The sequence below is a fragment of the Didymella exigua genome, assembly GCF_010094145.1.
Source record: "Didymella exigua CBS 183.55 unplaced genomic scaffold M421scaffold_51, whole genome shotgun sequence".
Classification (NCBI taxonomy): Eukaryota; Fungi; Ascomycota; class Dothideomycetes; order Pleosporales; family Didymellaceae; genus Didymella; species Didymella exigua.
Genome location: NW_022984825.1, coordinates 34,718 through 46,949, shown reverse-complemented (window position 1 = coordinate 46,949; position 12,232 = coordinate 34,718). Strand labels below are relative to the sequence as shown.

The 12,232-nt window shown below is 53.4% G+C and overlaps 6 protein-coding genes across 6 annotated transcripts; 2 read left to right on the top strand and 4 right to left on the bottom strand.

Annotated features, from left to right (window-relative positions):
* Nucleotides 1–167: 167 nt before the first annotated feature.
* M421DRAFT_425868 (alpha/beta-hydrolase) lies at nt 168–1,246 on the bottom strand. The gene is made up of 3 exons (XM_033594215.1): nt 1,146–1,246; nt 862–1,094; nt 168–810 (listed from the first exon to the last, which is right to left on the bottom strand). The coding sequence occupies exons 1-3, from the start codon at nt 1,224–1,226 to the stop codon at nt 219–221; spliced, it is 906 nt and encodes a 301-aa protein (XP_033443592.1). The 5' UTR covers nt 1,227–1,246; the 3' UTR covers nt 168–218.
* Nucleotides 1,247–1,391: 145 nt separating this feature from the next.
* M421DRAFT_425867 (uncharacterized protein) lies at nt 1,392–1,723 on the top strand. The gene has a single exon (XM_033594214.1). The coding sequence runs from the start codon at nt 1,432–1,434 to the stop codon at nt 1,630–1,632; it is 201 nt and encodes a 66-aa protein (XP_033443591.1). The 5' UTR covers nt 1,392–1,431; the 3' UTR covers nt 1,633–1,723.
* A 1,036-nt stretch (nt 1,724–2,759) lies between these two features.
* On the bottom strand, nt 2,760–3,765 carry M421DRAFT_96135 (uncharacterized protein; the record flags this gene model as incomplete). Its single annotated transcript, XM_033598372.1, has 7 exons — nt 2,760–2,779; nt 2,827–2,911; nt 2,959–3,047; nt 3,083–3,152; nt 3,200–3,426; nt 3,524–3,555; nt 3,701–3,765. The coding sequence occupies 7 exons, from the start codon at nt 3,763–3,765 to the stop codon at nt 2,760–2,762; spliced, it is 588 nt and encodes a 195-aa protein (XP_033443590.1).
* A 934-nt stretch (nt 3,766–4,699) lies between these two features.
* On the bottom strand, nt 4,700–5,643 carry M421DRAFT_75487 (uncharacterized protein; the record flags this gene model as incomplete). Its single annotated transcript, XM_033597132.1, has 2 exons — nt 4,700–5,316; nt 5,367–5,643. The coding sequence occupies 2 exons, from the start codon at nt 5,641–5,643 to the stop codon at nt 4,700–4,702; spliced, it is 894 nt and encodes a 297-aa protein (XP_033443589.1).
* Nucleotides 5,644–6,073: 430 nt separating this feature from the next.
* On the bottom strand, nt 6,074–8,495 carry M421DRAFT_425865 (NGP1NT-domain-containing protein). The gene is made up of 4 exons (XM_033594213.1): nt 8,352–8,495; nt 7,562–8,297; nt 7,160–7,202; nt 6,074–7,110 (listed from the first exon to the last, which is right to left on the bottom strand). Exons 1-4 carry the CDS (start codon nt 8,447–8,449, stop codon nt 6,182–6,184), a joined length of 1,806 nt encoding a protein of 601 aa, XP_033443588.1. The 5' UTR covers nt 8,450–8,495; the 3' UTR covers nt 6,074–6,181.
* A 127-nt stretch (nt 8,496–8,622) lies between these two features.
* On the top strand, nt 8,623–9,802 carry M421DRAFT_425864 (uncharacterized protein). The gene has a single exon (XM_033594212.1). It carries the CDS (start codon nt 8,652–8,654, stop codon nt 9,558–9,560), a length of 909 nt encoding a protein of 302 aa, XP_033443587.1. The 5' UTR covers nt 8,623–8,651; the 3' UTR covers nt 9,561–9,802.
* The last annotated feature ends 2,430 nt before the right edge of the window (nt 9,803–12,232 follow it).

Here is a 12,232-nt window from a genome sequence, read left to right as displayed (position 1 = left end):
CTGTTGGATACACTCTGCATTGGCCGTTGGACACACTCTGCATGGGCTGCTGGACACACTCTGCATTGACTGTTGGATACACTCTGCATGGGCTGCTGGACACACTCTGCATTGGTTGCTGGACACGCCCTGCACGGGCTGCTGGACACACTCTGCACGGGCTGCTGGACACACTCTGCACGGGCTGCTGGACAACGACCGTGAAGTCTGTTGATTCATTATTCTGACAGAAACTCTATCACCATGTCGTTGAACCGCACCGGGTCCTCCCAATAACACCAGTGCCCGCCCCACTCCACCGCAACACCCCTCGCCAGCCCACCCTCCGTGCCACCGTTCGCCAGCTCAACAACCTTCAACGGCCCAGCAGCAGGGAAACACCCGCTCCTCGTGCTCGCAATCACGAGCGTCTTCGTGGTGCTCCCGCTGCCCGGCCCAAATGCGTGCGCAACCGCGTCCCGCCAATCCAGCGCCGTGTGGTCGCCCATCAGCTTGCCGTACCACCACCCGTCTCCTTCCAGAGCTTCGCCGAGGAAGAAAGCCTCGTCGTCTTGCCACGTCTGGGAGTCAGACGTGGGGTCGTCGGCCTGAGGGTGCGAGCGGTAGCCCAGACATGCAGCGATGGTGCCCAGGTGAGCCGTCTTGGGGTCCGTCTCGAGGGTTCGCTGCACGTCTGCGAGGGCTTGCGGGTTGTTCAGACCGCGGTTTCCGTACTCGGGGCCCCAGTCTGAGAGGTAGTTTTGCAGAGGCGCTTGGTCGACGTAGATCACGTGCGAGAAGCTCTTGGACGTGAAGAGCTCGCAGTACGACCTTTCACCATGTCAGTGCAGCTCGCTTGATCATTCGGAAAGCTTGGCATACCACAGAATGGCGGCTCCCAGGCTCGTGCCGATCGCCGATATCTGTCCCTCAGGGAGCTGCAGATGCTCGACTAAATTCCTCAGGTCGAGTGCTAGCCGCGCCACGTGGTATCCAGCTCGAGGCTTCTCAGACTGGCCGTGGCCGCGCAGGTCGAGCACAACGACGTGAAATTGTTGCGAGAGGCCATCGACGTTACGTTTGAACACCCGACCTGAGCCCGTGAACCCGTGCAGCTTGTGAAGACGTCAATGACGATCTGGCCAAAGCGCTGAATGGCAACCCACCAAAATCAATGCTTTACTCTTGCTGTCACCATGCGTCTCGTAGTGGAGACGAACTCCATCGTTGGCCTTGAAAGTTGGCATCCTTGATTCCCTGATACAAAGAGTGACGAGCGATACTAGAGACATCGATGCACCGGCGCTGTGATTACATCTGCCACTAGGCTGACAACGGCAAGGCGCCCGTGCTAATGAGATTTGTCTCCAAGGTCCCCAGTGCGAATGCTCCGGACACGTCAATCACTCCCCGACGTTTCTTCCACGGTGCCTGCTAGGACTATACAGTCAAATGGCCATAGAGCCGCGCAGGCTTCGGTTCGATGCACGTCTCGCTCAAGAACCCCACGCTCGCATCCCTGTTCATGCCAACTGCTACAACGCCCTGCAACACGATCTACCGCTCAGTTGCAGATATATGAGGCAGGGCCGTGGCTTGATGCGCTGTCGCCAGGCAATTTCGAGAAGTGGGACATTGAGGGTACATACCTGAGGAGGTTCAAGCCGCACATTGGCTCCCATACCATGCTTGTGCATCTTGTCGCAGCAGATGTCATGCCTATTTACCAGCCAATTCACGGGTGCTAATGTATGTACATTTTGCCTCTATTTTGGCTGCAACACATCTTGATGTTTGTCGCCGCCGATTTGTATGCGGCCGATTGCTCCTGATTCGCCGGGATATCCAGAACCAGGCCATGCACAGCCTGCTGCTAGCGTAGATGGATCTCTCTCTCTCTTTCAAATTCCTCGCCTCCAGTGCCTGCAAATAAGCTGTTGCGTGCTTTTCAACTCGGCCTTCCTTGCATCCATGCGCTATCTGGCTCTGATAACCTTCTTTCGGGCAGATATGGGCTCCCTGTCGATCTTATGCTCGACGTCTCTGACCACTTCACGGGCTGCACCTTCGTCGTTTTTCGTCTTCGCCACGGCCGAGTCTTTCTGTTTGAGCTCCAGCTCGAACTTTTGCGTCTTTGCTTTGCCACCATTGGCGTATTTGATTTTGGCCGCACCAGATTCAGATTCGGCCTATTTCACTTGCGACTGCCGCTTCTTCAGATCCATCATGTGTGGATCATACAGCTGGACCGCCGCTTTGATCCGTGCGTTCAGCCAGTCTTTGTGGCGTTTCTCGACGACTGCCTGATGTTTGTTCGTGAGCTCGGTCCAAAGAGTCGGTACATCGATTGCTTGACAATTCTCATTCGTAATATCCTTTCCTGTGAAGTTCTTCATGTTGCCTATTCCAGTTTCGACCTGCGTGATGTCGGTTTGCATGCAGGTGGTTATAGTCGGATGCTCGAGATATTTGAAGACAGAGAGTTTCTGACGGCACGTCGTAGCAGCATTACAAGACCGAAGATCACGGCACGCAAACGCCTCACTGTGCGAAGTGTGCTAAGGAAGTATTTCGAAGTTCGTGCTCTCGAGACTGGAGACCTGACGAATCGTTCAAGGATATTGCTATCCATATATGTCTTTGTTCCGGACCACGTATGCTCTTTAAAGGAGTTGAGCTTCTTTTCGCAAAGGACGAAGTCTTATCTATTGCAACTAGACCCCAAAGCCTCGAAGACCAGATTATTGAGGGAAGTGCGCTTTCGCATCTTGATGTTCGGCTTATGAGCTCGCTTGGCAACCTTGATCACTGTCAATTTTTCCGTCTGATGGTCCTGGAAGAACATACCATCCGCAGTCTGCGAGAGCTTTGCGGCGCCATACTTGGTGTCACGGTCGCTCATGGACATGATGAACATCTCGATTGTCTGCAACTGCAAAACGTCAGCAGTGGCTGTGTAGAGTGCCAAGCGGAACCTACCTCGACGATAAGCTCAGTCACGTAGGGAGTGTATTTCATGGGGACTCGATTAATATCCATGACGACAATGTCTCTCAAATCTGTTTCGTCTGTGAAATCAAGAATGGTTTAGCCAGAGATTGACCTTGACGTGATTGGAGTAGTTCAGAACCCGATGGATATCCCAAAGAATTGAAACTAAGCGGCACCTGATGCTGAGGACGGGTATCAGTGTTCGTGGGATTGGATCACAGGAACGTACCATACTGCCTATAGCTGCTTCGAAAGCCCTCGCACTACCGCGCTTCCACAGAGCTTGAGCAGCAAGACTATTCTCGTCTTCGAGACCACCAACATTATCATCATTGTCTTCGTGAACTACACACAGTAATCTACAGGTATCGATGGGCGCGATCGGTCGAACGATCTTGAAAATCAGAGTAGGAGCATTTGCCGCCTTGGTCGGCGTGGCAGACTTCGAGGGCTTCGCTGACACTGTGTTTGTAGGCTTCTATGGCTGTACAGATTTTGGGCCTGACTCTGGCTTTGGAGTCGGCCTAACGTTCGCTGTAGATGCTGAACTGACCCAGTTCTGGTTTAGCTCTGAAGTTATGCCGTCTGAGGAAATTTAGAGCACTCTACCTGACCCGTATTCTGAATGTGGATCGGAACCGCTTTATGCAATATCTAAACTCGACTGTGTACGAAAGCATGGCGAAAAATGGACTTGCAGATGTGGTTGATAGACTCGATTGGAACGTACAGGAAGACTCCAGTCTTGATGGTGCCACTTTCGACGCAGTGCGCAGATATGTGAGAAATAGTCATCGAGACCAGTTACTGACACTGAGTGTAGTAGGTTTAAAGATTGAATATCATCAGGGACGGAGAGAGACCGCGCAATGTCACGATATCACGCGTGTATCATGATCGACAAGAACGTGCTCGACAGAATCCTTCAGTACGCTGCAGACTCTACAGCTAAAGATCTCGACCTTTGGGGGATCGCTTTGGTGTATCTGGTCTCCGCTACGGACGGCGACCCAGGTGATAAGTACCAGGCGCACATGAAATAGTACATGAAACCGGGGATCTCGTACCTACTATTGCGTGCGTACATTCTAGAGGGACCGGACCTGCCAAGCATATGTGGCTCTAAGTGTCCATGAGACCTACGGTACGCAACTACAGTTTGGCTGAAACAATGCGCTGAATCAAGCTGTTTTAAGGCGCTGACGGGCCAGAGATTACAAGCCAACGACAGAGTGAATTGCAGCGTTCGGGTATCCCAGCTACTGTCTCTTAGGTCTGTGGGCTTGCAACGTCGAAATTTCACTCCGGGAGTGACTCTCGCAGTCGATAGGTGTGCTTGAGCATGACTTGAACGCCTCTTCCACTCGAAGCTGGGTTTCATAATTTAGCAATGAACATGCGACTCTGAATTGGACTCGTAACAGCGCTCAACCAAGACACTAGAAGCTGTACGACGACGCGATAAAAAGGCTCGGAGCCTACAGCACGACAATACATTCATGACTGATCCAGATAGATCGTCGAGAATGAGCAAAGCATTACCAGCATAGATGTTGCAGCACCGTCTTGTTGCGATATATTGTTCACTTTGGACCCTTGTATCCTCATCAATACAGCAACAATTGGTCGACTGCACTCTACACCAGCACGGAGAACGGGCAAGTTGTAAGCCTTGGTATCATTTTGTTCAAACGTGGGTTGTGATTCGCGCACATTGTCTACCTCCTGCCTACGCAAATTCAACAGTATTCCTCACTGTCCCGATCTCGGGCGTTACACTGACTTCGACAACATCCCCCGGCTTCAAGAACTGCGGGTTCTTCATCGCATACCCAACGCCGGCGCACGTCCCGGTCATGAAAATAGTGCCCTTCTTCAGCGTCGTACCCTGGCTGCTGAACGCAACGAGCGTGGGGATCTTGAAGCACAAATCATCAATCCCAGAGTTCTGCCTTAGCTCGCCGTTGACGCGTGTCTGCAGCGTCAACTTGCTGGGGTCCGGAACAACCTTGGTGCTGACGATCTGCGGACCAACGGGCGCGTATGTATCGAAACCCTTGGAGAAATTCCACTGCGGGACGGTTCCGGCGAGAGCAGGGTCGCGCTGCCACTTGCGGCTGGAGACGTCGTTGCCGGACAGGTAGCCGCCGATGTAGTCGAAGGCATCAGCCTCGGATACGTCCTTGGCGTCCTTGGAAAGGATGAAGCACAATTCGCCTTCGTAGTCGGCTTGGTTGTCTTGCGCGATCTTGGGGATCACGATGGGGCCGTCGTGATCTTGCAGGCAGGTGTTCGCTTTGATGAATGTGCTGGGGAGAGGGGGCAGTGTGCGGCCGCCTTCTTGGACTGGAGGTTGTCAGTATAACGATCGTCATATCTTGCGATGATTGACTTACTGTGCTTGATAAAATTCAGGCCAATGCAGCGGATGATTGGCACTTCGTCGATAGTCACGGGACCAAGTAGCTTCTTGACGGTGACTTCCTCGTCTGTGACCTTGGTGGCAGCATCAAAAATATCGTCATTCGCTACGCTAATGACCTTGGCCTTGAGTCCTGTGGCTTCTGTTGTTGTGCCGACATCGAAGTCTGGGGAAGGAAGGACGGGTTGACCCCGCAGCTCACGACCGTCTGTCGCAATGAAGCGGATGAGTCTGTCCCAGTTAGGTGCCATTGTGATGTATATGTGTGCTTTCGAGTATGGAGGTCGAAGTAAAGGAACAGTGGTGGCGTGTACGGCCGTGGTGTAATATATGCATGTAGTTTTTAGAGGGATATGCGTTCTGCCGGAGTACTCTGCCGTTGTCGGCAACATTGACCTAACCCCGCGTACGCGCGGAAAGCAAGCGGTCGTTTTTGGCGGCGTGTGATTGGTCAAAACTGCTGGGTCCGGGGCTAGATGTACGGCCGGAGTACAAATCTACGAACAACCTCGCACAACATTTGTAGGCTCATGTAGAAGTCTGGTACAGTCATCGCGTCGAGGTATACCGAGCGTCTGTGCTGCAATGCCGAGGCGAGTGCAATGAGATGATAATCCATCAAGTTTCATTGCAGTGTTTCTGACCCAGCATCAGGTTTGGCAGCGTTGGTGGGGGTCTGAGCGACACCACGCTATCGGTACATCACAGGGAGCTGATTGAAGAGAAGACATGAATAGGATGAGCCGGATGGCTCGAGAAAGGGGTATCATTTCAATCATCAGAGTGCTCCTATACTTTCCGTTGCCGCTTCTTCGCTTTCGATAACGCGGCAGATATTGCTGCAATATCTGCTTCAACGTCTTCGTCATCTTCTTCATCTTCCTCCACATTAGGGATTTCGAGCGACACGCCTCCAGCGAGATTCGCCTCCTCCGACTCGTCGTCGTCTTCATCAACCTCATCGTCTTCATCGCTGAAGCCGTCGAATTCGCCGTCGGTCTTCTCGGCCTCGTCTTGAGGCGCACCGGTGGTATCGACGGTAGCAGCAACACTAGTTACTGCTTCGCTGTCGGTACCGCGCTTTCTCTTCTTGCTCATCTCGCCGAGCGCACCCTCACGGCCCTCAATGCCTACAGCAGGGCCTTGTTCGCCCTCCTTGTATGGCGGCGGCGTGAACCAGGGAAGCTTGCCACGGATCCAATCGTTCAGCACCATCTTGGCAGCACCCTCGATATCAGCCTCACCACCCTTGAGAAGACGTCCGCTCTTCCTGCAAAGGATCTCAAGGAATGTGACGGCATCTGTGGCAGGCTCTTTGAGTTCGTAAGTCCGCTGAAGGTACTTCGGCTGTACTCGCTTGAGCACTGTAGGAATGTACTGTGCCGGATACTCGACGTTTTCGACTCGTACACTGCCTCTCAGCAGGAGGTCCTCATCTGTGTCGCTCTGGTTCGGCGGCACGATACCCGGGCAGTCGATCATGTAGATCCTCTTCATGAGTGTGATGTACTGCCAGACCTTTGTCTCACCGGCAATCGGCGCGACAACGCAGACCTTCTTCTTGCGCAATGTGTTGATAATGGAAGACTTTCCTGTATTGGGATAGCCAACCATACCAACGGAGATTTGCTTGCGATCGCTGTGGAGGGAAGAGAATTGTCGGAGCAGGGCGATGAGAGAACCCTTTCCAAAGGAGTTGTTGATGTTGGCGTGGAAGGCTGCATACGATTAGCATTGGTCTAAGCATGAAGCGTTGGTTGCACGTACCGAGAGTGGGGAACTCCTTGCTGAGATGTCTCACCCAGGCAGCCTATAATGATATTAGTCATGATATGCAAGCAAGCTTTTAAAGACAATGTCTAAATCAAAGGCATGTGTGAAGCGTTACTAAGAAGACCGACACAAGGTCCCGCCAGGCGGAATCGGCCTTCAACTCAAACAGATCACTCTGAACTCTAGCGACAGCGACCAAAACGGAAGCCGTCAACCCGCAGCCAAGACGGCATTGGGAAAGCGAGTCGTTCTCAATCTTCCCAGTTTGTAACAGAACCAATTCATGAATAGTATTTCACGAGGAAAAGAATAGGTCCTTGACTTAAAATGGGGGACGCTGATAAAGGGGAGAGGGGAGGGGAGGGGAGGGGGGTTTGCAGTGGAGGGTGAACTTACTGCTACCTTAGAGGGTACCAGATCGACCTTGTTCAGGACGAAGACCAGATGCTTGTGAGGCGCCTCAGTGCGGATGTATTTCTCCACACTGCGACAGCGCGTGCCGTCGGGGTCACGGGCATCAAGGACGTGGAGGATAACATCACTGGAGTCGATGACTTTGTATAGCTCGTTCCAGATACGTTTCGAGGTGCCCTTCATGAAGATAAATTCGCGTGCACTGGCAAAGTCGCCGTCCTCGTTCTTCTCATCTGGGTCGGCAGATGTGCCTGACAGCAGCTTAGCCTGCTCGAGCTTCTCGTGGTACGTCTCGTTCATTGTCTCGGTGCGCGCTGCAAGGTCTTCAATGGAGCTGAAGTCTAGCTTGGGCTTCTTGCGCTGAGCCTTCACGCCGAACGTCTCTGAGAAAGGCTGCGAGGCCACGGCAATCTTGGCACCGTGCTGCTTGAGGCCGTTGATGTTGCCCTTCTCCTCGATCAGGCTCATAGGCAGCTTGTTGCGCTTCATGAGAAAGGTCGTGGGGTTGGAGGCCTGTGCCTGGACAGCCGAGCGGAAGGAATCGAGGGCATCCTGGGAGATTACTCGGGTGTTATTGAACCACTTCCTGTTGGGCTCGACGCGGGCGACGGGCGCTTCGCGGGACTGGTAGGAGGCGGCCTTGGTGATGTCTCCGGCAGCGTTCCTCTGGGCCTTGCCGTCTGTCAGGCGCTTGAGGACCTTGACCTTCTTCGCCGAGCTTTTCTCGTGTTAGCCAGGTGCCTTGTACTACGACATTCTGCTCTGCGCATACCGGTAAAAGTTCTCGCCCTTGACCTTCACGTTGCCCATACCATCGCCGGTTTTACCCTGGCGCTCCTTGCGGTTGGCCTCTTTCTTGCCGGTTCCCATCTTTGCTGTGTATGGCGGCTTGCGGTGGTGGTGAAGAAGATTGGCGGGTGGAGGAACAAGAGACCGAACATTTTCGAACTTTTTCTCAGCTATGCGGACCCCCATGCGGCCTAGCGCCTTGGCAACATTTTCCGCAGGCGCGACCCCGACCGGACGACAGCGAGCACCTCCACGGTGGGTGAAGACCAGCACAACCATCGCAATGCCGCCCAGGATACCCGTCCGCGCCTCGTGGGCCCCATCGGTGCCGGTTAGCTGCCCCAATGCCCGCCCGTTCTGCTCGACGCCGGCGGCGCTGGCCCTGGGCCCCCAGTCGCCCAATTACATCGAGGTCCCCAAGCCTGCGCAGCCGACATTCCCCATGGACCCCAACCTCAAGGGCCATCTGCCCATCCCTCGCGACATCACAAGGACGCGCAGCCCGCACGCAGATGTGGAGAGCTTCCTCCGTAGGACGACCAAGGACGCAAAGGACCGCAAGGCCCCCGGGCCCTTCAGCCGCGACGCCGACTTACGCCTCTACAAGCAGCGCCTGGCCGACACAAGGAAGGAGGCCCTGAAGGAAGGTGTCAAGGAGCTGCATGCACGCAAGGTCACGTCAGAGGCGCAGCACCTGGACCGCATACAGCAGAGCGGTGAGATGCGGAGGAAGCTCGCCATGGCACCGAGGCGCGATGTCGACATCCTGACCGAGACATCTGTGTCCAAGGGCGTCCGCGACTTCCTTGCCGACTCTCTGCCGGCATCCGAGAAGAACATCGAGGCGCGGAGACGGGCGTACGAGAAGCGGCAGGCCGCGCAGGAGGCAGTGCGCCAGTCTCGCTTGCACGACCTCTACACCAACGCGCGGACATTCATCGTTAGCGAGGAGCAGCTGGACCTAGCTATCGAAGAGGCATTCGGCACCGAGGAGAACCCTGTTGGATGGGACATGAAGGGTAATGAGGGCCGTCGCCAGCAGGGCAACCATGAGGGCCTGTCGCCCTGGGCCGGACCCATGCCTGAGGGCGTCGGCGACAAGATGCAGAAGCTGCGTGGCGGAGAGGGTGTTGGTTTGGCTAAGGAGCGCGTCAGGAAGCTGGCCGAGGAGCTCACTGGCGGTAAAATGTAACAAGTACTTGGGACGACACTGTAAGATTTGTACATTACGGACGGGGCTTTGTGGCAACTTCATCGCCGAATGCCAATTGTATACTGTGGCGCGTGGGATCTCTTGATATGTTGTGTCAGTTTGTGTTGTGTTACTTTGTTTGTGACGAGGGTGACCCCCTCCCCCCACTTTCCAATTGACGAGCTTCACCAGACCGTCAATCATCCACAGCCTCTCCGTACACCACTAATGCGCAAATCGCTGGCAATTTTGATCTTACTTGTGCTTGCCGTCTATTCACTTCAGTCTCATTTTCATTCATGTTCGCTAGCCGCAGTTTCCACCCCCTTTCTCCAGAAGTGCTGGGCGAAGCACAGAGGAAGTTTTGGCAACTACGGTGTGTCTATGAGACGCAAGCCGTACCCGGAAGGGAACTGCCAGATTCGAACAGGCGGCATACGGAGAAAACTTGGCTCCTAAGGGGATTACCGTGTCCGTGCGCGCAATGCACGCGGTTGCGCAATGCACGATTTTTGGGCCCAACGGGTTCACAAAAATGAGGCTCTACAGCCACCCACAAATGGTAAATATATATAATATTGTGGTGTAGTAGTAATTGAAGTATGACGATTAATTTGTACTATTTAAATTTACTTGGCAGTCTGACGCTGCGGCCGCGTGACGTCGTGACGGGTGGTTGGCTTGAGGAGGCCTCCTGGGCTTGAGCACCACCCACGGCATCCACCACACGTTTTTGACGCTTGCTCTTTTGTATAGATAGTAATGAGGCTCTCTTCTTGCCTGTTTGGGATAACTGTATAGGTTTGGCAGCGTTGTGGGCGTCTTTCTGACGTTGTTTTTCAGCTGCCTGTTCAGCTCTCTCCTTCTCCTGCACTTTCTTCCTCTCCTCTCGCGCCACACGCCTCTCCTCCTTCTCTCCTTCCTGTGCCTGCTTCTTCTTATCGCGTGCTTGCCGCTGCTCTACTTTGGCAAGCTCTTCTCTTTCCTCCTGTTGTTGTTGTAGCTGATAACGCTCCTCTGCCTCACGTCGCTTGGTAGGTGACCAGAAAGTCACTTCACTCCAATATTCCTGCTCCCGCTGCAGAGGCAGTACTTTAGGCTTCTTGTTGTGCTTGTTCTTAGTCTTTACAGCCTCCTTAAGGCCCTGCAGCTCATGGTGTATAAGCTGATTCTGCACTGATAGATGGTAGAGAGTCCGATAAAGCTTCCAGGTCTCTCTACTATCGTTGTCCTTCACTGCAGCCTTGATAAGACTCTAGACTTTGACCCAGTCGTCACCGCTATACACATAAGTAGACGAATCAGAGCTCTCAGCTGCCTCAGGGGTTCCGTGGGTGAAGCGATCAAGTACTTGGCTACTATCAGGTAGGCATATCCCAGTAACTCTGAAGGAGCTCAATACAGTACTCTCTGTAAAGCTCTTCACCCAAGCACGCCAGAATAGTGGAAAGAAGTCACCTTTCTTGACTGGGAGCCACCCTAGGCTTTGCTGGAGGTACTCAGTGAGCTCAATAGTATAGAAATGAGCCAGTGGGGCGAAGCAGACTACGTCCAACGGCTGGAGAGTCTGGGTTGAGTGCGGGGGCAGTATAGCCAGCAGAATTCGATGATCATCACAGTACTTGATGAACTCCATCGTTATATGGGAGCCATGGCCATCTACAACTAAGAGCCGGTACTGCACACGTGATTTCTGCTTGGTATAGCGATCAAACACCTGTTCAAGCCAGGCAAGGCCAACGTTGTTGTTTGTCCAGCCTGTAGGGGATGTAGTGAAGTGTGCTGAGTGCTGTTCTGGTTTGATATCGTCCACCCAGCTCGATCGTATAGCTGGCCCAGCTGCCTCATATATGATACCAGGTGGTAAAGCACTCCCATCAGCACATACACAAGCTAGCACTGTCACCCACTCCCGGTTACCAGCTTGTATAGACTGCCGCACCTCCTTCCTCTCATATTGAAGCTTGTTGAATACTCTTTTTGACCTGCCAATGACCCCTATCATAAAGCCCTTCTCGTCCATATTGTATGTGTTTTCTGGCTCTATGTTGTACTCATCAATCTTAGAGTAGGGTATATCAAAGTACTGTTTATACTTGGTATATGACTCGGCGTAGTGGCGATTGGAGTCCATAGCGGTGGCCCAACGTGGCAGGAGGCAGTTGTTGTGACGGTGGAGGAAGCGAGTGACCCAGCTATCAGCGAGCGTCTCCTGCGCTACAGCAGAGGCGAAATTTTGTATCATCTCTCTTGTAGGTGGTAAGCGACGGGTAGTGAGTTCTTGTATATACTTTACAAGCTCTGCCTCTTGTTGTGGGTTGAGTTTGTGCTGCTCAGAGTCCTTGACTGCACGCGATGTTGTCTGCTGCCAGTGCCTCCGCGACAACGTTGACTGACTGCAACTGTATTAATCTGCAATTTTTTGATAGACAAGTTTCTCTCTAGGTTCAAGTGCATTTATATGCGCAAGCGCAGCTTCAATTGGAGTCATGTTGTTGTGTTGTGACGCGTTGAAAAAGTAGCCTATTTTGAGGATATCGTGCATTGCGCGACCGCGTGCATTGCGCGCACGGACACGGTACCGTGCCGGAGCTCGTGCCGCACGGTTCCGCGTTCCGCACGCGATCACCAAAACAACGAAATATCCTCAACACTACAACTCAACAACGCGA

Bases quoted from the DNA above. Each gene is read 5' to 3' on its own strand.
- M421DRAFT_425865 (XM_033594213.1), bottom strand. From the start codon at position 8,449: ATGGGAACCGGCAAGAAAGAGGCCAACCGCAAGGAGCGCCAGGGTAAA. The intron at 7,203-7,561 runs GTAAGTTCACCC...ATATCATTATAG, and splicing joins TGGTACCCTCTAAGGTAGCA to GCTGCCTGGGTGAGACATCT. The intron at 7,111-7,159 runs GTACGTGCAACC...AATCGTATGCAG, and splicing joins CAAGGAGTTCCCCACTCTCG to CCTTCCACGCCAACATCAAC.
- M421DRAFT_425868 (XM_033594215.1), bottom strand. From the start codon at position 1,226: ATGCCAACTTTCAAGGCCAACGATGGAGTTCGTCTCCACTACGAGACG. The intron at 1,095-1,145 runs GTGGGTTGCCAT...CGTCTTCACAAG, and splicing joins AGAGTAAAGCATTGATTTTG to CTGCACGGGTTCACGGGCTC. The intron at 811-861 runs GTATGCCAAGCT...ACATGGTGAAAG, and splicing joins CTGGGAGCCGCCATTCTGTG to GTCGTACTGCGAGCTCTTCA.
- M421DRAFT_425864 (XM_033594212.1), top strand. From the start codon at position 8,652: ATGCCGCCCAGGATACCCGTCCGCGCCTCGTGGGCCCCATCGGTGCCG.
- M421DRAFT_425867 (XM_033594214.1), top strand. From the start codon at position 1,432: ATGGCCATAGAGCCGCGCAGGCTTCGGTTCGATGCACGTCTCGCTCAA.